Source organism: Wolffia australiana, chromosome 14 (genome assembly GCF_029677425.1).
Source record: "Wolffia australiana isolate 7733 chromosome 14, ASM2967742v1".
NCBI classification, from domain to species: domain Eukaryota; kingdom Viridiplantae; phylum Streptophyta; class Magnoliopsida; order Alismatales; family Araceae; genus Wolffia; species Wolffia australiana.
In genome coordinates this window covers 12594733-12620845 of record NC_135848.1, presented here as the reverse complement: position 1 = coordinate 12620845, position 26113 = coordinate 12594733, and the positions used below count along the sequence as shown (strand labels likewise).

General features: G+C 36.7%; 1 protein-coding gene and 1 long non-coding RNA gene across 3 annotated transcripts; one reads left to right on the top strand and one right to left on the bottom strand.

Moving 5' to 3' along the window:
• Positions 1 to 367: 367 nt before the first annotated feature.
• On the bottom strand, positions 368 to 3900 carry LOC144712257 (protein MID1-COMPLEMENTING ACTIVITY 1-like). Of its 2 annotated transcripts, none has more exons than XM_078586483.1 (8): positions 3359 to 3900; positions 2621 to 2946; positions 2479 to 2555; positions 2331 to 2402; positions 2121 to 2237; positions 1951 to 2044; positions 1787 to 1854; positions 368 to 566 (listed from the first exon to the last, which is right to left on the bottom strand). In XM_078586483.1, exons 1-8 carry the CDS (start codon positions 3764 to 3766, stop codon positions 556 to 558), a joined length of 1173 nt encoding a protein of 390 aa, XP_078442609.1. In that variant the 5' UTR covers positions 3767 to 3900; the 3' UTR covers positions 368 to 555. The 2 variants fall into 2 exon arrangements, with proteins under 2 accessions (XP_078442609.1, XP_078442608.1); XM_078586482.1 differs by having other exon boundaries at positions 368 to 575; positions 3359 to 3899.
• A 797-nt stretch (positions 3901 to 4697) lies between these two features.
• On the top strand, positions 4698 to 6505 carry LOC144712030 (uncharacterized). Its single transcript, XR_013583712.1, has 2 exons — positions 4698 to 4778; positions 6328 to 6505. It is a non-coding gene; the product is annotated as an uncharacterized LOC144712030 (long non-coding RNA).
• The last annotated feature ends 19608 nt before the right edge of the window (positions 6506 to 26113 follow it).

Below are 26113 nucleotides of genomic sequence, written 5' to 3'. Positions count from 1 at the left end.
AAGCGTCTTGTTTTATAAATTTTATTTTATCTTCGCCGGCGAAACATGACAAAGTTAAAATCAACAAAAGAAGGTGCAGAATTCAATTTCAACATTTTACGTAAGTGTTAAGTTACATTGATTTGCTTAAATGGTTCCTTTTACGTTCACAAAGACTACCTTACTAAAAAAATTATGACTCAATGTAAATTTTGTTAAATAATATTTAACTCCTTATAAGCCAACTCACGTCCTTTGCGAACAGCTCAAAGTTTGCTCGTTGTTTTTTAACGATTTTGACCTTAGGAGGTTAGACAAACCCAGCTTCAAAGTCAGAATGATTGACACAAGCGATAAACAAAATGCCGAGTAAATAAAACAAAGCCGATACTTTGGAAAATGAAGGTAGATTTTCAATCTGAATAGGCGATAATGCAACACTGATTATTTTATCCTCCGAGGATTATAGAAACAAGTTGTTAACTTGGTCAGCCTACTATCTCGTTTGGGAGAACTAGTTATGTTCAGACGTCTTCCTGAATGTTCCTTGTCAACGTCAATCATGCGCTCGCAATTTCATTTTCCAACTACATTCGCTAGAGGGAAGGAGGCAAAAAAGATGGATAAATAATTAAATAAAAATATAGAGACAAAACGAAAGAGAGTGAGCAAGAAAGATATATATGTGGTGGAAAAAACTTTTTTTTTGAAGAAATGTGGAGTATATATATAAAATGATATATCTACAGAGAGACACAGAGACAGAAGAAGAGATAGATAGTCATTGATATGTGGATGGAATGAGAAAGAGAGGGAATATGTAGAGAGAAAAACAGCGAGAGAGAGAGAGAGAGAATGAGAGGAAAAAGCCTGGAGAAAGATAGAAAATGATTGGAAAGAGAAATAGAGAAAGATAGGGAGGAAGAGAACGAAAGAAGGGAAGAGAGAGAGATGTCAGAGAGAGAGAGAGAGAAAGAGATGTACATCGAGGGAGAACAAGAGATAGATAGATAGAGAGAGAGAGAGCGAGAGATGAATATACAGGGACAACAAGAGATAGATAGAGAGAGAGCGATGTATGTAGGGGGAGAACGAGAGAGAGATATAACGAGAGATGAATATAGAGGGAGAACAAGAGAGCGAGAGATGAATATAGAAGGAGAACAAGAGAGAGCGAGAGATGAATATAGAGGAAGAACAAGAGAGAGCGAGAGATGAATATCGAGGAAGAACAAGAGAGAGCGAGAGACGAATATATAGAGGGAGAACAAGAGAGAGCGAGAGATGAAATAGAGGGAGAACAAGAGAGAGAAAGAAAGGTGTATAGAAGGAGAACAAGAGAGAGAAAGAAAGGTATATAAAGGGAGAACGAGTGAGTGAGAGAGAGAGGAAGAGATGTACATAGGGCGCGAACGAGAGAGAGATAAACGTAGAGTGAGAAAGAGAGATAAAAATAGCTAGAGAGAGATAAATAGAGAGGAAGAATAAGTGGGGAGAGAGAGAGAGAGAGCGGAGAGGGAGAGAGAGCTGACACTGGAGCTACGACTCCATGTATTGGAAAGAAGAGAGAGAGAGAGAGAGAGAGACCTGACACTGGAGCGAGAGAGAGAGAGAGAGGAGACCTGACACTGGAGCGAGCGAGAGAGAGAGAGAGAGAGAGAGAGAGAGAGAGAGAGAGAGAGAGAGAGAGAGAGAGAGAGAGAGAGAGAGAGAGAGAGAGAGAGAGAGAGAGAGAGAGAGAGAAGAGAGCGTGCGAGAGAAAGAAAGAGAGAGAGAGAGAGAGAGAGAGAGAGAGAGAGAGAGAGACCTGACACTGGAGCTACGACTCCATGTATTGGAAAGAAGGGGGGATAGTCTTCGTCTTCGCAGATTCGCCTGAGGATTGATTCCATTTCAACAAGTGAAAAACAACCCAGTTTTCTCGGAGGATTATAAAATTAAACGATCATCAAGGAAGAGATGAACGCTTACCATGAATTCCGCGGGCCTCCACCTCTCGCCATTCTTGAACCAGCGCGCAGCAGCAGCACATCAAGTGTGTCAGAAAATCGTCCAAAAGCCCACCCTGCGACACCGCATCGCGATCATCTTCGTCTCATCATCCCCTCAACTCCATAAAACTAATGGGAAAGATTAGCTACTGATGAATGCCTTGATCCTCAGCAGATTCCGCAGCTTTCTCCTCACGCAACAGGTATTACAACAGCAAGAGAGAATCATCGAATACGCGATCAGTTCATTGCAGGCCTCGCCCGCCGCTGACGAACCCAATATCAATTAAACTGTAATGATTCAGGAAAAAATTCCGGGGCGTCAATGCAGCAGTAAATGCGATAGGGGTAGATGCTGACTCGTTTTTTCGTTTCTGGCTAGGCTGGATATCTTGGCGAAAGTTCCGCAAGGGCATAGAAAAGTCTTCATGCCTGATAACAATGATTATGAGATATAACTCATCGAATAATCCTGCGCGATAAGAGCATGAGGATAAACAAACATTACACAAGATGGGTTCTGAGCAGCAATCAAACAACCCGTAGCGCCATTCTGCCCGTCGGTGAGAGCTCGAGGAAGAACAGCTGTAGATGAGCAGAACGGTCAAGACTGAGAGATTTTAAAAAATTGAATGGGAGATTGATTATACTTCTGAGCCTCGGTGATCTTCATCTGAGAGTCTGGTCCTTTCTCCTTCAGCGATCTTGCCACGGCTTCTGTGACATCAATTAAACGTCGAATCACTTCGCAGTGGCGCGCATCCTTCGATTTCTGCAGCTCGGAGCGGAGTTTTTCGACTTCCTTCTTCAAAGCCATCTCCTGCGGCAAATTAGGATACGAGCAACCGATCGACTTCTTCAACACCATCGCCGCCTCGCCGGAAGGATCCTTGTTAAGTATGGCCTCCTGCAGCTTTCTGTCTTCATCGTCCAGCGTGTATTCTCTCTGATCCCTCTCTATCCATTCCAATCTTTCCTGAAGGGAAACCGACGATAAATTAAAGATCTTCCTAAATTAGATTCTTTAGAATGAATCAAGTAATTGACAGAAGACAGAGAACACACTCGAGTCCATTGAAGTGTGTTATCTTGAGTCAACAGGTAGGAACTGTTAGATTAATATCTTAATCGGCGGACAAATATAGTATCATTTACGGATCCCAATTAGAACTATTCGCTTAGGCTAAACTATCCCATCGTTGTAATTAGGAGAGAATCAGGCTCTACACAATTACCAAACCCCACACATAATCGAAATCTCATTATACTTGAATAAATATTTAATGGGATTTGTAGGATAACTTGTAAGATATCTACAATAACTAACCATGTAAAGAAATTTAATCAATAAAAAGAAAGATCATCGTGAAATTTCCAAAATTGCAGACCTTGATTCTGGCGTTATCGACAAGGGTGATGAGGGGGATGAGCATGAGGTATTGGTCGATTTCCATCTGCGCTTTTCTAAACTGGGAGACCATGTTCTTGCCCATGGCTAGACGATAGAGATAGCTGCGGTCCTGGCAACTGTTGACGAGGACGTAGGACCTTCGTAGAGCGTCTTCAAGCTGTTCTAGAGGCTCTATAATCTCTTGACAGTTCTTCATCTCAAAGATTTTGAGTCGTTCTAGCAAGTTACCGATCAGGTAGAGATGCTGCGCGAATTGCCGGCAGTTCTTCTTGTGCATGCGCGCTGTGTTCGCCGCCTGAACGATCATCCCGATCAGACCGAGAGCGTCGATCCCCACCAGCTGACCGACGGTCCCGATCTCTTCGAATTGCTCCCAAGTTGACATTCTTCTTTTCCTCCGAGATCAGACGTCGATGACGATCCCAAAATTGGTTTCAGCTTTCACGAGAGTTCCGATGGGAGGCGTAGATCAAAATGAAATAATGGTAATCTCTTAAAGACGATTCTTCCTCATATGCGAGGTTTTAGTTTCAAGATAGATATATAGATAGATGGGTTTATAAATAGAAAGATAGATAGATGTGTTTAAAGATAAATAGATAGATAGATGGGTTTATAGATAGATAGATAGATGTGTTTAAAGATAAATAGATAGATAGATGGGTTTATAGATAGATTGGTTCATAGATAGATAGATAGATGGGTTTATAGATAGATTGGTTCATAGATAGATAGATGGGTTTATAGATAGATTGGTTCATAGATAGATAGATAGATAGATAGATAGATAGATAGATAGATTGATAGATAGATAGATAGATAGATAGATTGATAGATAGATAGATAGATAGATAGATAGATTGATAGATAGATAGATAGATAGATAGATAGATAGATAGATGGAGATAGAGAGAGAGAGAGAGAGAGAGAGAGAGAGAGAGAGAGAGAGAGAGAGAGAGAGAGAGAGAGAGAGAGAGAGAGAGAGAGAGAGAGAGAGAGAGAGAGTTGAATTATGCGTGGACTATTCGGAGTCGTCTACGGATGACTTTGAAAAACAAGAAGAAGAAGAGAGATTATTTTCCACGCAGGATCGTGAATTCAGCGGGCTGAGGAAAGATGAACGCGTACCATGAATTCAAGGGGCTGTACCGCGAACGCCAGTTCATACAATAACAGCAGCGGCACACTGATTATCGTAAAAAAGTCCAGCTTGTAGGCCCGGTAGGATTTTCTCACCGTGTAGGCCTTAAACTAGATACTTCCGGACCATTTTTAAACTAGGTTTCACTGGTTGGTTTGGATTATTACGACCGAGATGAAAGGGGAGAAAAATGATTGGCGGCCTTAAAAACTGGCACCTTGTAGGCTTGAATTTTTAAATTGGGAAGCAAGGCCAGGTAGGATTCCCTTACCTTTATCAATTTCTATCGAACTCAATATGTCATAGTTTTTAATCATTCTTTAATTCCAATACATTGATTCTCTCTCATTGAAACTTATTTAATTTATCACAATATTTAAATGCACTCAACAGAAATTTAGTACTAAAATATCTGGCTCGTATCAATAAAAAAAATAGTGCTCTCTCTCTCCTCTCTATCTCTCTCTCCCTCTCTCTCTCTTCCTCTTCTTTATGTCAATCTGTTTCCCTCGAAGTTCTTGTTTTCTAGCTTCCCAAGTTTCTTATATCAAGATAAATTTACCATTTCCAATATAGCTCTCTTTCAAATCGCTTCCACTCTCTCTAATCTTCATAAGGTTAGATCAATCATTACTGTCTTCATCCCTGAAATCCAACACGAATCTCACTAAGTAAATTGAATCTCTTCAATTCTTACTTTCATTTGAAGCTCTCAATTATCTCAATGTTAATTCAATTTGATATGTCACAAATATATTTTCTAATTCACCAGTTTTTAAGTAAAAAATTAGTTATTAAAATTCTTAATTGGGTATATAGGAAAGGCAATCTACTTTATTTACCTTTAAGAAATTTTTGCCTATTATTCTTTATCCTTTTATTGTGATTCCTTGGGTTTTTTCAAATAGATAAAATATTGGTGATTGCCATTGGGGAGAAAGGAAAGGGAAAAAGGTTTTTCTCTTAAAGCTTCCTTTTGATCAGATATCGAAGTCTTTCAAACTTTTTGATTGACTTTTGCTTTTGAAAAAACATTATAGGCCTTATATACTATTGTTTCCCTTCTAGCATTCATTGACTAATAAGTTTTTAATATTTTTATGGTCAGTTTCAATTACTAAACCTAAGTGATGATATCACAACCTCTTGTATGTTAAGTTCATTAAGTTTTATGGATAGTCCTTAAAATCTTTGAAAGTAACGTATCTAGCCAACTAATTCTGGAAAACTTTACTGAAAATTTAGATCCTAATAGTATTATAATATAAACGGGTGATAACATGATAATTTTTACATTAATATTATAAATTTTTATTTAATTTGAATTAGAAGGATCACATATATATGTGTTATCAAGCTTGAAGAAATTAAAATCAAAATTTGGAATGATATTCTGATTTTTATTGATTTTTAGTATTTTTATGGAATTTTATGACATCATATTTTTAAATTAAAATAATGTTTTAAGGCGGGTTATATTTTTATGGATATTTTAATTTTTTACCTCAGACTAAATTTTCTTTGAATGAATTAAAGTTTTATTTGGTTTTAAATGGTTTTTCCTCTATTAGTCACATTCGACCACAAGTTGCCATCTGATTTTCTTGGATGAAAAATGCCATAATGCACCAATCATAAAGCAGAAAATGAATTAAAAATGCTTAAATTAACCTGTGTCACTGCTCTTGGTGGTGCTGGGGGGAAGTTCTCAATGGTAAAGAATTGAGTTCATCATCATCATTGGCAACCTGGATTTTGTGGTCTCTATCAGCAAACTAATGATGCTCGACAATTGTTTATGGCAGTTGAAGATGGTGACCATCCATCCATGCTATGGTGTTCCAGTATAAAGTCAGTTGATCCAGGACTCTTGGTTGAGCAATGGCGACCCAATTCCTGTATTTTGGGGAGGAAATTGGACAATAGGTTATGGATTGAGTGATACCATCTAATAAAGTCAATAAAATGTGCCTTTTAATTTTATTTTACCTCTTACTTTTATTTTGTCACATGCATTATTTACCCTTGGAGTTCAAATGAGAAAAAAATAATTATGTTACAAATTCCTAATCTATGTATTTATTCATTTCTCAAACTAAGCTTACTTGATCTTTATAAAAAGTGGATTTTTCTCACATATTCTTTGATTTTTAATTCAAACACAAAACTTAGGGCAAAGAAAATAGTACTTTTATGAAAATGGGAGAAAAAAGAAACCTAAGCCATGAGTTGAACTTAAAAATAGGTCTAATACACAAGAAGTCCATTTTTGGAGCCCATTGAATCCCTTTTAATGGCAAATTACATCAAATAAAAGCAAGTTACGGAGCGAAACCCAAATTTTGAATTCCAAATGTCTATTTCAAAATAGATGAAATCAGGGGATAGGGATGCAGGCTCAAGATCAAGTCATCATAGCCCACCAATCCTTGGAATGAAATACAATGCCTAAGATAGGTTTCACTTCTACTTAATCTCATTCCCTCTCCTTGTATCTCATCATTACTTATTCTCCCAAAATGTTGTTTCCATCCTAGCACATCTGATTTATATGTTTATTGTTATTTTAGAAGAGAGCTTTGGAGATAATTAGAGTTAGATCTTTATCTTGGAGACAAAGCATCACGCGTCCCTTTAGGAAATTTACAACAAGGTTTGTGTGACCTCCGATATTTTTCATTTTAATTTCTTCCCTTATTATCTTGGAATATAATCCATCGATAGCTTAGATGACAAGCTTTCCAACACCACCGTCCAACTTGACCACCCTCTCGCACACTGTCCCCCCCATAATTTACTCTTGCTCAGAGCAACCACCCCTAGAATTTGTCACTAGACCAAATGCTAAGGGTATTTGAGTTACTTATAATTTTTTTACTGCTCTAAAACAATTCCAAAAATTCTCTAAAATTCCATACATTTAAGATAAATTACACAATACAAAATACATTTTCATTTAAATTATTTTTACTTCTTTTATTCTTCCTGAGTTTAATTCTTAGAAATTATAAAAAATACCTGATAACATGATAACTTAATGGATATTTAGATACATTTTAAATGATTATGGGTATTATTAATTCAGAATTTATCATGTTATTATTTGAATCAACTAAATATTTATCCATAAGCTATAAATTCTAATTTTTGCACATTATGGTTATTTTTTACTAAACTCCTTGACTTCTTTGAAGTCAAGCATTTTTATTACTGATGAGTATTCTATAGTTTCACATGTGCAGAAATTCACAGGAATAAGAAGATACAATTCTTCAAGAGGTGGAGAATTTTTGAGAGTTTAGTGATTCTCAAAAGGCGGCTTGAAAGGAGAAAAAGGGTGTTTGGGGCATTCAAATGAGAAATCAGAGGAAGATGGGCCACTACCTGACCTGTCCATTGGGATCTCAAAATCCTTCCAAAGATAGAAGTTGAAGATTACAAGGGGAAACTCTCAACCCATGGAGAAAAAGAGACAAAAATGGCAAGAAAAAAAATAGAAAATACCCAAAATGGTATTTTAGTAATTATTCTATCTATAAATATTCTTTTCTCCCTCATTTTCCCTCATTCTGGATGTGCTCTAGTGAGTGGCTGGCCAGCAGGACAAGGCATATTTCAGAATCCAGGTTGTTCAACCTGCCTAATGTAAGTTTGTTGAAGTTTCATTCAATCTCGTCTCTTGTTTGCATTGAAAAATGCCTGATCCTGGAAAAATATAAGGATCCAGACTTTAGAGGAAGCATTGAGGGCTCACATGGCTTGCATTGAGGTTTTAGGAACCTAGATTTCCATTTTCACATCATCATCCATCCATTTACCATTAAAATCCATCATTTTCTCACTCTAAATACACGTTTTCCCTACTTTCTCACTATAATCATTTCATTCTCTCTCTAGATCTTCATTCATATCCCTAGTTCATTCTCTCGAAATTTCATCAAAAGTATCCTTCATTTTCACCTTCAAATTCTATCTCAAACTTCTTCTACACTCTCTCTTCATTTTCTCTCTCTATCTCTTCATTTCAGTCATTTTATCTCTCTAAAACCGTTTATTTCTCTCTCTAAAATCCATTCCAGTCTCTATCTAGATCATCCTTCACTCTTCCTTTAAAATTTCAAAAAAAAAACCGTGTTTGAATTCCATCATTTAGGGCAAAAAAAGTGGAGAGTGGAAGACAGTCAAATTGACTAAGTCCTAACCATATTGGGTCAAGCCCATTAGGGCTTAGCCCATTTGGCTAAGTTTTGACTTAGCCGAATTGGGCTGAATCTTAGTGGGTCGACCCACTAAGGCCAGCCCTATAAGGACTACACAAGGACCACCGACTCATCTTGTCCACCGTCGCCGCCCCCGCCGCTTCAGCACCGCTCCGCCACTGCTGGCGATAGCTGGAAAATGTATTTGTCTTATTTTATATATTTAAAAATTCCAAAAAAATATAAAAATCCCTTAAATTAATATAATCAATGTACAGTATTTTTAACATCTACAAAAATTCCAAAAAAATATTTAGCCCTCGTTTTTAATATTTCTAGTATTTTTGATGTTGATTAAATTCAAAAAAAATCAAAAAATATTTATTTCCTATTTCTAGTGTTAATTAAAATTTAAAATTTAATCTAAAATATTTTTAGTGTTTTTCTTTGTAATTCTGATTTAATTTGGATCATAGGAATTTAGATAAATTGACTAAATATCCATAAAAAATCTCAGAAATTATATATCTCACTTTTAAACTCACTTCCTTCATTCCAAGCTTGCAAAAAATTCTGAAACTAAATTTCTGCCTCTCTGTGGATCGACTCATTACTTGCCATATATTAATTATAGAGTATTTAATTGGAAAATTTTCATAAATATTGTTGGTTAAGTCTGAATTGATACAGCGACATAAAACCCCTAAATTTGGACTTATCAATACCTTAGACTTTAACTGAAATTTTCTATCTTCTTACCTGCTCCCCATGGATTTGACCCATACCATGTACTTGGTGAACTTGATTTTGGTGTGTTTGTTTATCATGCTTGTGAATCGATTTCATGAAATGATATTTATAATCACATCACTTAGTATAGGGTTTAGGTAAGGGTCAAACCTCAGGGAGCCTAGGTATTGAGATCATAAACTTCTAGATGATCAGAGAGAGAGAGAGAGAGTTATAGCTAGTTTTGCGAACATGGCTTAGGGTAGAGGATGCATAAATTATGGAAGAAGATGATGACAGAGGATATCTTTGGTATCAAACAATGCTAAAATTTTTCCTTGATCCTCTCCTTCTCCTTCTAGTATCCTGATGCTAATATGGAATGAATAAACCAAGAGGAGAGAGAAACTATCGAGTTTTGTAGAGGGTACTAAGGGTTTTAGGGGTATTTTGGTTGACTATGAAAATTATCAACCTTCTTATGGTTAGATAAAAGATCAGACAGAGTAGATGGAGAAAGGACAAAGAGAGGAGGAAAATGATAAATTTTCATCCACAAACATCTTTTTGATCATGAAATATTATGGTGTAAATTAGGGTAAGTAAGTGCAGTTAGATTTCTGATTGGGGTTCCTCAAAATAACATGTGTTGCAAGCCAAAAGGCCACCATAAGTTTTTTGTGGTGCCACCTTTCGTGGATCCATTGAACCCAAGGTCCTAGAGATCCAATGGTTTCGATCGACGGTGCCAATCGGAACAGCTCAGATCGGTAATGCTGATCAAAATGTCTAGAACATTCCATGTGGCTGGTCTGCCATGTGGCAAACTATTTTGCAAAAATGAAAAAAAAAAGTTTCATTAATCACAGTTACCCTTTTAAATTAAAATTTTAATATCTCCCTCCTTACAAATCATTTTCCCTCCAGGTTTTATCCATTGGCTCAGTAATTCAATCCTCTATACTAATGAAGCTGCAAATATCTAAAGTCATGAACAAAATCAGGGTATATCTAAGTGTCACACGGTCAAATCTCGAGCTTGGTTTCTTTCTCGAATCTGGCGTGTGCCGGCCTCAATGTTCAGGGAAAAACACTTAGCAGCCTTGATCTCTTGCAGCGGAAGCTTTGTGAATGCTTAAGATCACATAGACGGGATTAGAGGAGGTGGTGGGGATGCAGCCTCGTCAGGGAATAGGGTCATTGCATTGATATCATAAAAGAGTACATCATCATTGGGATCATTACATGGGGGAAGATGAGTGGTGATACAATGAATGAGACGAGGTGCCCTGCGTCTGGGTAGTGTCGCCACACTGCCTTGAGGCCGCCGCTCCATGTGCGCGCGCCCGCTCTGCCGCTACAAGTGCCCTGGGCTGGGCACCGTGTGCCTGCAAACATGGCGATCACACACACCACCGGCACCCGTGTCAACACCCTCGTGCGCAGTTTGAGCGACGCCGCCGCATTTGACACCCCAAGTTGGGCGATGCGTGCCCAGCACTACTCGCGGGAGCGCTACATGCCCTCTATGCCGTCTTAGCGCTCTCAGCACGCCACTTGCCTTAGTCTCCTGGCGGGATGTCTCCCGGCCCTCGCCCTGTACACGCAATGCGCGCACTACCTGTGCGGCCGTTGCGCGGCCACCCGCACAACTCCGCGTGCTGCACCCATGACACGTCGCCCGGCTTGCGCGTCCCGCGCCCGCGCGCAGTGCTTCCCGCTCCAGCGTGGAGCTAGGCGCTCGCGCATAGCGTTGGCGCCCATGCGTGGCGCTTGGCGCACGCGCACACACGCCGGCCAGCCCGCGCGCCTAGCACGCGCAGACCGTAGCTGATCCGTCCCGCCTTGGGCGTGGACGGGCACGTGCACCATCTGTAGTGTATCACCACATACAGGGGCAATGGCCTGAAAGATAAGGTATTTGGGCATCGCTACCCATAATGACTCAGTCCTTTAATGTCGTGAGCCGAAAATGTGTACATCCTCTCCCAATAAGCACGCAGGCCTCTAGGCAGGGAATGCCGCCTAGTTAGGGGCCTAACACTGAGACATAGTCAAGTCCTATTCTCCATGGACTACACCATCGGTCCAACTTTCCTATTTTACAGAATTTGGCCCGATTTTTCCCTCCTACAATACGGATCCTTCTAGATTGGGAAGAATGATCCATTAAATGATATGAAATCTGATTTGGCTTGATGCCAAAAATGAAATCAATGACATGTTCATTCTTCATTATCATTATCATTGCACCCACATCGCATGTGCTTTCATATTCCCCTACATCCACATTCCCATTGAAGGTGTGTGAAGTGAATCTTTTGAATTCAGAGAGATCAAATGGGGCTAATCTTATAAATTAAGCACAAAAGGTGTAAAATGATGCACGCTATGGTTAGGATGCTAAATTCATGTGAATGCCATATGTTTTTCTACATGTGACATTCTGATGCATATATGGAATGACAAATACATCCCCAAAAAGCAGTAAATAAGGAATTTTGAAAAGTATCATTGAATAAATAAGTTTATTGAAGTGACATACTTTAACCCAAATTTGGATTTATCATTGGGGACAGGTGGTTGGTAAACAACAGTGATTTTTTTCGCATTGGAAGGACCTAAATAGAGCTAGGAGAGGAATTCTGAGAACTGATCAATGTCATCGGAAATTTTGAGATCTAGCCTTATCTAATAGAATAATAGCCTAATATAAAATGGTAATAAAATCAAGATGAAAAATTGGGAGGAACACTTGAACCTTTTGGTCTGTACCCATTGAGAGGAACCAGTGCTTTGCTTCTTAGTCCTCATCCGTCTTTCTGAACATCTCAAAGCTGGGAAACAACATGGGATAAGAGAAACTTAAATAGGATAATGTCCTCACATAAATAGAAGAACCCCCTTGCTCTTAGTTTCCTTAACCTTCTTTTGGGGGACACACTTGCTTCATCTGAAGACAAGATCCATGTCCTCCCATCATTTGAACTTAATGATAAACTGTGAATTTTGAATTTGAAGATGTTGTCATAAATAGGACCTTTTGACCTCAAATGCTTTGGCTGCTTTTCTCCTCAACATTTGTGTACATCTTTAAAAATTCAATTACCTGAGTTATTAATCTCAAATTGACTAAAAAAAGTGTAAAAAATTAATCCAGTTAACTCAACGAAATCAAGTGGGTTATCATCATAAATCAATAAATGCTTACAAATTAGGAGTCAAAAGGTAATTCATGAATTTTGTATCTTAATTGTAAGTGATGAGTACCGTGTATTCAGAACTGAATATCAATGCCAAGTCAAGTCAAATAAGACACAACTATAAGTACTTATTTGATCTTATAATGATGCTCATGGATCAGATATGTAAAAGTCCAGCATACTTGAAGCAATGTTTAAAAGTTATCCAGATACTTGAGATTAATAATTCATAAATGGTCATGTGAAAATTTTCAATTCTTAGTCATTTTATTTAAAATTATTAATAACTTGTTTGATGAATGTTCAACATACCTAAAGTCTACAATTAATAGTGAACCATCAGTTAATTCATCATGACACAGGTCATTGTACAATTTGACCATGTGAAGAAGTCAAACAGTAACTTAATTTAAGTGATTTATTACTTAATTAAAAAAAATTACCATCAGATAATTCATCATGACACGGGTCATTGTACAATTTGACCATGTGAAGAAGTCAAACACTAACTTAATTTAAATGATTTATTACTTAATTAAAAAAAATTACCTAGATAATCCAGTTTCAACCATATGAGAAACAAACAAGTTAAACATTTTGGACAAGGAAATTTTAAATTTTAAACAATGGAAAAATTAATAAATAAATATTTTTGGGAAAAACGAAAACAATATACATAATGATATTTTATCTAGAAATAACAGAAATATTTTCTTGAGAATTTTATAGAGCCAACATAGAAGACAATATTTCTGAAGGTTATTTTATTTATTTTATGTGGTTTTAAAAGAATGTTTATGAGTTTGTAAAGGCTGGAGCATTAAATTATATGGTTACATTAACTCTATGGCATAGTCATGAAATTAATATTATAAGATATTTTAATAATGTGAACTAGTCCATCAATCTAAGGGTAAATATTGTAACTATGATATTTAAAAATTAAAATAATTTAGTGTTGATCAAATGATCAAGATTAATTTCATATAGTTCTTGGATGGAAAACACAATTAAAGTTGTTGGCTTCAGATTCATTTTGTGGTTAGGGTACATCATTCTAGATGGGATGCACCATCCAAGCCTAGTAGTCCTAGGAACATGATCATACCACATCGGAGCTGGAAATTCAACGTTGTGGGGGCTATAGTCTAGCAACCCCAGAAGTCACATGGCAGAGAGGTCCAACAATGAGGTTATGTGCCTCCATGGAAAATATAATTCTCTAAGTTGAAAATATATATACATTTAGTCATAAAATGAATTTTATAAATTCAGTTTTATTGTATTGCAAGTTTCATAGTCATATAAAATCATATTCTTCAAGTATGATTTAATATAAATGAAAATTTTACTTCACAAATACTCATGAAATTGAAAATATTCAATTAATTGGTGCAAAAATTGGTTCGAAAATTAAAAAAATAAAAAATTTATGTTTTATAATTTGATGTACATAATATTTGTAAAAATAGTGAAATAATTAAGAATTGATGTTAAAAAGCATGGATTTTTAAGCCATTCCAGTTTAGACAAACTTAGTGAGATGTAAAAACATATATCTTCTTTCAAAAAAAATCTGATATAAATCTTTACTTATTTGATACACGAAACAGATAACACATTTCATAGATTCATGTATGGAATTTAAGTTATAATTTTCAGGAAATATAATGTAATCAACCTGAATTATAAATAAAATGAATATTTGTATATGTATATGTATATGTATATGTATATGTATATGTATATGTATATGTATATGTATATGTATATGTATATGTATATGTATATGTATATGTATATGTATATGTATATGTATATGTATATGTATATGTATATGTATATGTATATGTATATGTATATGTATATGTATATGTATATGTATATGTATATGTATATGTATATGTATATGTATATGTATATGATCTCACACAAATTGTTGGTTTAATTCTATGATATTTACATATGTTTATAGAGCTTAATGTGTGATATCACACAAATTATTGGTTTAATTCTATGATATTTACATATGTTTATGCATTAAAATAATTTAATTATGATGTTATTAAGCTTAAGAGAATTAAATCTAATTTTAGATTGATATTTTGATTTTAGTGGATTTAATCAAATTTTAAGGATTGTTTTAATAATATCCTTCAATAACTTAATTTTAAGATTCAGAATATATTTACCAATTTTATGGACTCATATTAAGAGAGATTTGAAATTTCTAAGTTGAAATATATAAATACATATTATATTTTTATGACTTAAATTTTATTTTATAGTAATTTATCAATCCTTTTTTGGATTTAAAATGTGCCTGCCACATGTCGCCATTCAGTTTGTCCAATGGCCAAACCTTTATACAAGTTGAGCCACATCATGGTTGTGTAAGTGGTACTCAGACCTGACACACCATATATTTCTTTTGGATGGACTGTTGTGTTGGGATCTTTGGGCAATGGATGACAAACTTGAAAACCCTTTCCATGACAGCAGAAGATGAAATTGATTCTATATCAATGATTAAATCAAAATCAAATTTTGTGTACCTTGTGAGGAACTTGTTTCACCCTTGATTCAATCTCTATGAATATGTTTTTAAGCCATTCATGTGTCTGGCTTTTAGAAGTATCCACGTGATCAAGGAGCTCTTGTATCTCTACTTCTTGTCAAAATCTTCTTGAAGACCTTGTTAGTCTTCTCACCATCAAGACTCCCTTTTTGGTTGAGGGAGAGAGAGAATGAAGAAAGGGGGCCACACCCAGATCTTGATGGCCTAGGTGCCTAAATGGTGCCCCTTTTGTATTTATACTTCATTAAAACGTTTATTAAAAGTCCCTTAAATGAAGTATAGCCAACAATACCCTTTTAATCCTATGTATGTGACCCTCTAGGCTCATGTGTCATTCAAGTTATTTACTTTAATGGCCTAATACTAATTACCAGCTATATCAAGTTTCTAGCATGTGTGATTCCAAGATTCACCAGGTGCTATAGAAGATACTAAGTATCAAATGAACTCTCTCATTGAACCTTTACTGTCATTGGTTATTATATATGTATCATCCTTTGGTTGCATGATACTCCCAAATGACTTAGTATATGGTTAATCATGAAACCCTAATTCATCAATCGTTTAGCAGTGATGTGTAACAGAGATCTTTGGAGAATACCTTCTCCAATATCCTCACTACACTGGGTAGGGATTCAACTACATCTTCTTCCTTGAGCCAATATCCTTTTATACTGAGGATGGATAATATAATATTGAGCACTCAATTACCTCTGTGTACTTCTTAATATATCCGAGATAAGACTTCTTTTTACTTCATTTCACATATTCATAAACATCACACAAGAATAATAATGAATATATATTGATTTTAATTAACTCAAACAAAACATGGTGGTGTGATTAGCTTGGTGGCCACGTAATATCCATCAATTTGTGCTTTAACTATAATCTAGATGGATTTCCTCTTTATGGAATTCTAAATCATCTTAGATTAGGTGAAACAATAAGTTCACGAAGGTGATTGAGTGGTGAAGATGGGGTTCTCCACCCTTGGTATAAGAGGAGATAACTCAAGGAAGATGATGTGATAAATTCTTTGGCCAAGGTGATGGGATATTATGGAAGAGTTTTGATATGATTTTTGAGTGCATCGTACTAAATTGGATGACCAATGAGGGTTTGATATTTTACCATACCCTATGTCATCCAAGGAGCATTGATCAAATGAGGGCCTATACATACACAATAACCACTGAGAAAAGGGTTCCAAGAGTGAGTCAATACACTCTTTTGTATCTTCTAGAGCATGAGGCATAGCATGACACCCCACATGATAGAAAGTTAACCTATCAGCTGAGTTAAATTGATCCACTATTAATTAATCTACATGATGATATAAAAAATTAATCAATAAGGGTAATAAAGGTTATTGAGCCATTGGATTCATTAAAGACATTGATACAAGGGCCTAAAGGGTAACACTCAAATGATCTTTCAAATATCAAATGATATACATAATATAAAGAGGGAAAGACCCTAAACAAAATCCATCCATTCCAGAATTGTTCATGTGCCTACTCATGTTGTCCTTTTTCCCCTCGACTCCTCTCCGTTCTTGATGTGATTGGAATGATTGTAAAATGATAATATGGATCATCAAGGTGGATGAGATTCGATGTGCCAAATATTATGTGGATAGGTCTAGTGACGAGACAAATGAACAAATCCGCTCTTCATCCTGAAAGAACTAATAAATCGTAGATCTGATATGTGCACATGTGATTTCATCATCATTTTAGAATGTCTTTGAAATTCTTTTTAAAGGTTTTTGATGTATTTACCCATTTAGGTTTCATCTCAATTATGGTCCTAGAACCCAACAAATATAATCCATAATTTAGTTTTTGTCAAGTCTATTGGTAAATTTAAACCACCAAGTAGGGAATGACAATGTCTTGGAAGGGATGGATGGGATGTGACAAGAGGAATGACAGTTGTCGAAGGAAAAGACTAGGACATATAGTTTGCCATATCTCCCATTTGTTCACATGCCCCTCAGGTTTGAGAAAATCCACCATAATATCATCAAATATCAGGATCTTCATCATATCTCCAGATGACAATGTGTTTCCCAAAATGTATCTCGATGTCTCTTTCTTTGGGGCTGCTCTTTCTTTTTCTATCACTCTTAGTGTTAGCCCGTCTCGATACCGGTATCGGATGCTGGTATCGGGACAGATGCTGTACCGGATGCCGGAAAGGCAATTTCCGGTATCTGGTTTTTTCAATATCCGGATGTCGGATATCGGTATCGGATATCGGCTGCTACAGTGTCGATATCCGATACCGATATCCGTCCCAATTCGGCATCTGTCTCCTTCTCAAGGGGACAGATGCCGGTATCAGATATCGGATGTGGATATCGAAAACCGATATCCACATCGTATGTAAGCTACTTCCTAAGTTTCGTTAGGTTGACCGTGTACTTTCGATTCAAAATTTTTGAATCGAAAATACACGGTCATTCGGTCAGACGCTCAGAGCTTAGATGGCGGAGGACGGTGGAGGATGGTGGAGGACGGCGGAGGACGGCGAAGGACGGCGGAGGCAGACGGTGGCGACTGATGGGTGCGGCTACAGAGGGTATGTCTTCTTATCTCTTCTGATTTTTATAGTGTTCTTATGATTTTCTTGCTTTTCTTGTGTCTCAGATGTCGTTTTGTGTTCCTGTTGATTTTTCTTTCCTCGCTATTGATATTGAATTTATACCATGGCAAATGCATATTCAATTTCCCAGTCTCCCTTTCCTCTCTCCTTTAATTCTAACTCACTCTCCGAATTTTTTTATTTTTTTACTTCAAATTCTACCTTTTCTTTCCTTATTCTCGCATACTCTCTCATTCTTACTTTTCTTTTTTCTCTCGTTCACCCTCTCACTCACTCTGTCACCCTCCGTTCTCAAATTCCATTTCACTGTAATTCTTCCTGTAATTCTCATCCTCTTCTCTCATTCCATCTCAAACTCTGTTTCTTTCTATCTTCTAATCTTTATTATTTTCCTTTCTTCTCTCATTCTCTCCTACTCTATGATTAATTCTTTAATTCTTTCTCTCAATTTTCTTTTATCTCTCTGGTTCCTTTTATCTCAATTAATTCTTTCTCTCGATTAATTATTTAATTCTTTCTCTCAATTCTCTCCTACTCTCTGGTTCCTTCTATCTTTTTATCTCTAATTCTGAGCCTCTCCCAGTCTCTCTTACTCTCTTATTGTTTCTCTAAATCCTTCTCTCCTTTTTATCTCGTTCACCTTCTATCTCACCGCGTCAATTTGCCAGTAGTCTTCTTATTTACTTTCCTATTCTTCTTGTTTCTTCTCTTATGCCCATTAATTTATCGTCTTCTTCTTTTTTTCTCATCTTCTTCTTCTTTATTTACCTATTCTACCTTTTTATTCTGTTCTCTTTTCTCTTCCTCGTTTTTCTACTCTTTGTTTTTTTTTGTCTTCTTCCTCTTCTCTGTTTTTTTCCTCTTTTTCTTCTTCTTCATTTACCTATTCTACGTTTTTATTCTCTTCTTTTTTCGCTTCCTCGTTTTTCTCTTCTTCCCATTCTTTAATCTCTTCCTCTACCCTACTCTTCCCTTCTTCCCCATATTCTTCTTTTTTCTTCTCTTATGGCTATTAATTTTCTTTTTTCTTCTCTTATGGCTATCAAAGAAGAGATTCTCTTTTGTCTTCTTTGTTTTTTTCCTCCTCTTCTTCTTCTTGATTTTCCTACTCTACCTCTTTGTTATTCATCTTCGTTTCTCTATTGAATCTCTTCTTTGTTTCTCTTATGCCTATTAATTTAACTTCTTCTTCTTCTTCTTCTTTTCTCTCCTTCTTCTTTAATCTCTCCCTCTACCCTTTTCTTCCCTTCTTCCCCATATTTTTCTTCTTCTTTCTTCTCTTAAGTTTATTAATTTATCTTCTTCTTATTTTTTTTCTCCTCTCCATCTTCTTTATTTTCCTATTCTACCGTTGGATTCTCTGAGTTTTTCTCTTCCCCGTTTTTGTCTTCTTTGTTTTTTTCCTCCTCTTCTTCTTCTTGATTTTCCTACTCTACCTCTTTATTATTCATCTTCGTTTCTCTATTGAATCTCTTCTTTGTTTTTCTTATGCCTATTAATTTAACTTCTTCTTCTTTTTTTCTCTCCTTCCTCTTCTTTAATCTCTTCCTCTACCCTTTTCTTCCCTTCTTCCCCATATTCTTCTTCTTCTTTCTTCTCTTTTCCTTCTTATATACTTTCATATTCTACTTCTTTATTCTCCTCTTTTTTTCTCTCCCTCGTTTTTCTCTCCTTCTTCTTCTTTAATCTCCTCCTCTACCCCCCTCTTCCTTTCTTCTCCATATTCTTCTTCTTCTTTTTTCCTCTCTTATGCATATCCATTTATCTTCCTCTTCTTATTTTCTCCTTTTCTTCTTGTTTAATTTCCTATTCTACCGTTTTAGTCTCTTCTTTGTTTTTTTCTTCCTCATTTTTCTCTTCTTTATTTTTTCCTCTTACTCTATCCCCTCCTTGTTTTTTGTTGTCTTCTTCCTCTTCTTTTTTCCCTCTTTTTCCTCTTCTTGTTTTTCATATTCTACGTTTTTATTGTCCTTTTTTTTCTCTCCCTCGTTTTTTCTCTCCTTCTTCTTCTTTAATCTCCTCCTCTACCCCTCTCTTCCCTTCTTCTCCATATTCTTCTTCTTCCTTAATCCTCTCTTATGCATATCAATTTATCTTCCTCTTCTTTTTTTCTCCTTTTCTTCTTCTTTAATTTCCTATTCTACCGTTTTGGTCTCTTCCTTTTTTTCCTTCCTCATTAGTGGTTCCAACCTCCAGCTCTCCCTCTCTCTTTTCTCACCATCTCTAACTCTCAACCTCCACATCTCCCATCTCGTTTCTCTCTCTCTTTCAGCATCTCTTACGTTCTCTCCCCCCCTCTTTAATTCTATAATTCTGCTTTCTTCCTCTCACCTCATTCTCATGCTCTTTGACTCGTTAATTCTTGCTTGATTATCTATCATTCTTCCTTTATCTATATATTCCATTCTCCCTTTTCACTATTTATTAAATTGTCGTATTCATTGCATCTGTTACGTGATTCATAGTTTAAATCGCAGTTTGGCATCATGTGATGACTTTTTTCTTACCACATTATGACATCAGAAACATGAACCCACCCGGAGGCAATGACCCAACCCAAGAAAGATCTGGGTCCGGAGCTGTAGGCCCCCAACGTACGGAGGGGGGAACTTCTCGTGCCGTACAGAGTCAACCTCGTTCGAATCGTTCAGTCATCACTGACTACTTCGAACAGATGGAAGATGGATACTATACATGCTTACTGTGCCGTGAATTCAACCCACACAGTAAGAGGAAATATATAAAGAGGCAAGCCGACAAAAGCACAAACGTATTTTGGCGACATTTCAAATCCTGCCATCCAGCTCGTCACGCGGAACTGAAGGGCGAAGCCCCTGAAGACCCTGGTCAGCCACACATCAATGACAGAATGCAGAGCAAACAACAGGGAGAGCCTAGCCGATGGGGGCCGATTATAGGGCACACTCTGGATGAGACGAAGAATTTCATTGCACAATTCGTATGCCTGATAGATTCACCCTGGAGTAGTGTTGACAATGTCGCCTTCAAGGATATGTGGCGTTATGCGATGCTTATCAACTTGGATCCTCAAAGTGCGAAGGTCATAAAGAAGTGGACCATCCAAATGCATGGCCGAATGAAACATGATGTGAGGAAGATCTGAGAGAATGTGGCCCGAGTGTCACTCACTGTGGATGCGTGGACTGCGGAGAACGGAACTGGATTGCTAGGCATCACCGTCCACTGGGTGGACGACACATGGACATACAGAGAGTGGGTGCTTGCCATCCGAGAAATCGCCGGCAAGCACGATGGGAAGAACATGGCGTCCATTGTTCTCCAAGCACTAGATGAATTCTGTCTGCGGACGAAGGTCAGCACTCAGCGTCTATCTCATTTTATTAGTTGAACTTGTGCCTTTAAATGTGCAACGTAATTATGCAGGTCTACGCCGTGACTACCGACAATACCACGACGAATAAGAGGATGTTGGCATTGATGGCGAGAAAGATGAAGAGCGTAAACCCGGCGTTTAGCGCCAAGAGGCACATCCCATGTATGGCACACATTCTGAATATTGTCGTGCAAGCGGTAATAAAAAGCTTTGGTATTCCTTCGGCCCAAGGTGTGGAACCCGAAGAAGGCGACGTGACGAGGACAGCAGAGCACTACGCCAGCAACCACGACAATGATCTCGGTGATATATTCTCAGCGTTTGATGACAATGAGGGACCACGCAAGCCGTTATGTTTGGGTGATGCAGTTGCAAAGGTACGCACCCTAGTGCGGAGTATTTGGAGCTCTACGCAACGGAGAGAACTTTATACACATGCCTGTGAAGACGAACCCGAAGTCGGGGACTCCAACATGGTTGTCTTAGACTGTCCAACCTGATGGAACAACACGTACACTATATTGGCGGCCGTCGTGAAGAAGCGTGATGTAATTGACGAAGTGTCGAAGGCTTTTGGCCGTAAGGCGACGTCGCCGAAGTTGTCGAAGGATGAGTGGGAGCTGGTAAAAGAGTTTTGCCGCATCCTTGGCCGTTTCGCCGTATCAACTGATCATGTTTGCAAGATAGTGACGCCGGCGATCTGCGATGTCTTGTATCTCATAGAAGGCCTCAAGGTTCACATGGAGGAAGTAGTCCAGAAAATTGAAGATGGAACATTCTTCACATCCATTCGACAGTTGTATGAAGGAGATCGTTTGAACATGGCGCATGCGTGTAGAACGATGCATTCCAAGCTTGCATAGTATGCTGAGATATTGTGGGCGAATGAGGTGATCACGGCCGCGACATTGATGGATCCAATCTACAAAGGGTCAATGCTCCGCCCGGGCGTCTGAGAAGCAACCATCGCATACGTACGGACGTTGTTACCCGGTGACTGGTTGAGTCATGGACCGAGAGGGGCCGCTGAGGAGGGGCAGCCAAGAGGTGAAGAGTTGGATGAGTGGCTTAACAGCACTATGCGCCACGTGCAACTGTGACCTGTGACAACATGGTCGACGTAGGACGAATTCAACCAGTTCCTTGCAAAGACTGTGCCAAATGAGGGTGTGTTCACTCCACTACCTTGGTGGGCTAGCACGAGGTCGAAGCGTTTCCCCTTACTTGCGGCCGTTGCGAGGGACCTATTATCCGTATGTGCGACGAGCGCCCCTGCCGAGCGCATGTTCTCGGTTGGCAATGCTATTGTCACGTACAAGTGATCACATATGTCGCCAATAAGCATCGAAACACTAATCACTGTAAATTGTTGGCTCCGTGCGGACAACAAACGGTGGTACAATGACGTTGAGCTAGATGAGGATGCTGACGACAGAGAAGATGGTGTGGTCGCATGTGCTCGAGGTACACATCACATAAATGAACTAGATTTTCTTATTTTTACGTAATTATCGTTACTTATCTCTTATCTTATGCAATGCAGGTGATGATCAAGTAAGCACAAATCTCTAACAGAGCCGTTGGGACTACGTTTTTTTGACAGAGCCACAGTCATAGCATACATATGGATTCTTTTGAATTTTTATAAATTTTGATACATTTTCCAAAAATTCCATTGAATATCCCTAAATTACTACGACGAGTCAAATGAATCCATAATATTAAATTTTATATCAATTTGAATAGACACTTTCAGTTCTTGTTATATATTTATATCCGGCATTACTATATTTCTCCAACTATCCAATAAATAATCTTAGTATCAATCAAAAAAATTAATCCCTATAATTAAATATACTGCCAAGAAGTATACTTACTCGTCTATTACTCTTATTACTAACTATTTCGGATATATATACCAAATATAAATTATAGCATGCACCTTTATTCGTTCAAAAAATTTGCTGTAAGTCTAAAATAACAAACCCACCAATATCTTACGCTATACCCTTATTATTAAACCATCATATCATTATTCCTCTTACTAACTGCTACTACTATCTAGTAAAGGTATTACATATTTTCTGCAATTTTATTCTCCTAAAAATATAGTGTATTAATTTCATTAAAACATAAGTTGTCACTTGTTGGTCATTCTCATAACCATTCCACTAATATATTACACTCTACCCTAGTACCCTTATTACCCTCATATTTTTTATTAAATTTATTAACTATATTAGGCAATTTTATTCTCTTAAAATAACAGTATATTAATTTCTTAATAACATTAGTTGTTAGTTAAAAATAACAATTCTACAATATGCAATTTTACCCTCGTTATTATGAACTTTTAGATTTCTTAGATTACATATCATTATTCCTCTTACTAACTGCTACTACTACCTAGTTAAGGTATTACATATTTTCTGCAATTTTATTCACATAAAAATATGGTGTACTAATTTCATTAAAACATTACTTGTCACTTGTCAGTCATTCTCATAACCATTCCACTAATATATTACACTCTACGCTAGTACCCTTATCAACTATATTACGCAATTTTATTTTACCAAAAATAGCAATAAATTAATTTCTTAATAACATTAGTTGTTAGGTAATATTAAATTTATTATTCAAATTATTAACTTTATTACGCAATTTTATTTTCTAAAAATAAAAATATAGTACTTTCTTAATAACATTAGTTGTTAGGTAATATTAAATTTATTATTCCATTTATTAACTATATAACCCAATTTTATTTCCTTAAAATAAAAATATATTAATTTCTTAATAACATTAGTTGTTATGTAATATTAAATTTATTATTCAATTTATTAACTATATTACGCAATTTTCTTTTCTTAAAATAACAATATATTAATTTCTTAATAACATTAGTTGTTAGGTAATATTAAATTTATTATTCAATTTATTAACTATATTACGCAAATTTATTTTACTAAAAATAAAAATATATTAGTTTCTTAATAACATTAGTTGTTAGGTAATATTAAATTTATTATTCAATTTATTAACTATATTACGCATTTTTATTTTCTAAAAATAAAAATATATTAATTTCTTAATACCATCAGTTGTTAGTTAAAAAAAAACAATTCTACAATATGCAATTTTACCCTCGTTATCATGATTTTTAAAATTTTCAAAATTACCTCAGGTATCATCTATGGGCAGCGAGCTGGCGTAGATGAGAATTAACTGTAAGATGGCTGGGGAGAATATAAAGTCCCAAGGAAATTAGAATTTTTCCATATGGGATTGCAGACGACTGAAAAAAAATTTCCGGATATCGAAAACCGATATCTGGCATCCGATATCCGCCTCGTCCCTCCCCCTCTGATATCCGGTACCGATATCCGTCTAACCACTGATAGACGGATACCGCCCGATGTCCGATATCCGATATCCGGAACCGTCCCATTTTTTTTCGGATATCGGATATCGGTTGTCCGATGCTGGATATTGGACGGATATCGCGACGGGCGAACACTAATCACTCTTATGACTCTAACTTTTTCTATCACTCTATGAGTAACTTTCTATAATGTATGTTGTTCTCATTCTTTTGTTATCTCTATCACTTTGTATGTTGATGTTCCTCAACTCTTTCTCTCTCTCTCAGCCTCCCTTTCTCTTTCTCCCTCTCTCTATCTCTCTCTCAACTCTTTCTACCTCTTTCTTTCTCACTCTCTCGTTAGCTATCTATCTCTCTCCCTCTCTTTCTTGGCCTCTCTATAAGTCTCTCTAGGTTTTGCTCCCAATCGCTCTCCCTTGGTCTCTCAACCTCTCTACTATTTCATTCTTTCTCTATACACATCTCTTCTTCCCTCTCTCATTCTCCCTCTATGTACATTGATAATTTTAATTTTATGGTTTTAATTCATTGTCGATAATTGAAATTATGCAATGAAAAATATATATAACCTTACTTAGGAATATTTAGCTAGTAATGAGTATGAATCGTCTCGACAGGGAACGATGATTAAGGATTTAATTTTCTTACTATGTTGATTAACAATAAGAGAAAATATAAAGACAAGAATATAACAAGCGAGATAGTGAACTCGGGTAAAAGGTTGTAATACTTAAAATTCAAACTTAACATTAACAAAGAAAACAGGAAGTAAAAGTAGAATTATGAAATGTGTTACGAGAATAAGGTAGAGGACATGACGGATACGATAGTGATCAAATACATGAACAGTGTGATGGTAGAGCGGGTGACGAGATAATGGGTACGTAAGGGAGTGAAACAATAATGAAAAGATAATGATAAACCCTATTTAAGCTAACAGCAATATCAGGAAAAGAGCAATGTAGGGCGAAGACGCTTAGATCCTTATGTTCCACCAAGATCACGGTGATTTACGAGTGTCGGTAAGCTACCCTCTTCTCTAATGCTTCTTCCCACACACCTAGGACAAAAAGAAAACATTTGATGGATCTCAAAACTCACTATCTTTTCAGTCAGCCTACACAAGTAGGAGGTAAGTTCAAGATGAATTTCATAGTGATCCATGCCTCTATGTATATATCATAAGGTATGGATGGAAAGAAGAGGGGGAGACGAAACAGTGCAGAAAATTTCAGTTCAATCGAAGTCGTAGATTGTTAGATATTGCTGTTTGAAGTTGTAGATCCTAGCCCTTATTTATTCTCTCTCCTTGTCATCATCTCCGACGCTTCCGCTTTTTTTTCTGTTGAATTGTCAAATCCTTTAGATTCCTTGTCCTTCGTCTTTCATGTTCGTGCTTTTTGGAGCTTCCACGTGTAATTGTAGCACGAAAAAAACAAAAGAGAATCATAATATTTATATTATTTAAATAGTTTTAATTAATCATTCTCACAGCTAACGTGGCAACGCGTCACCGCGGGCCATGTCACCAT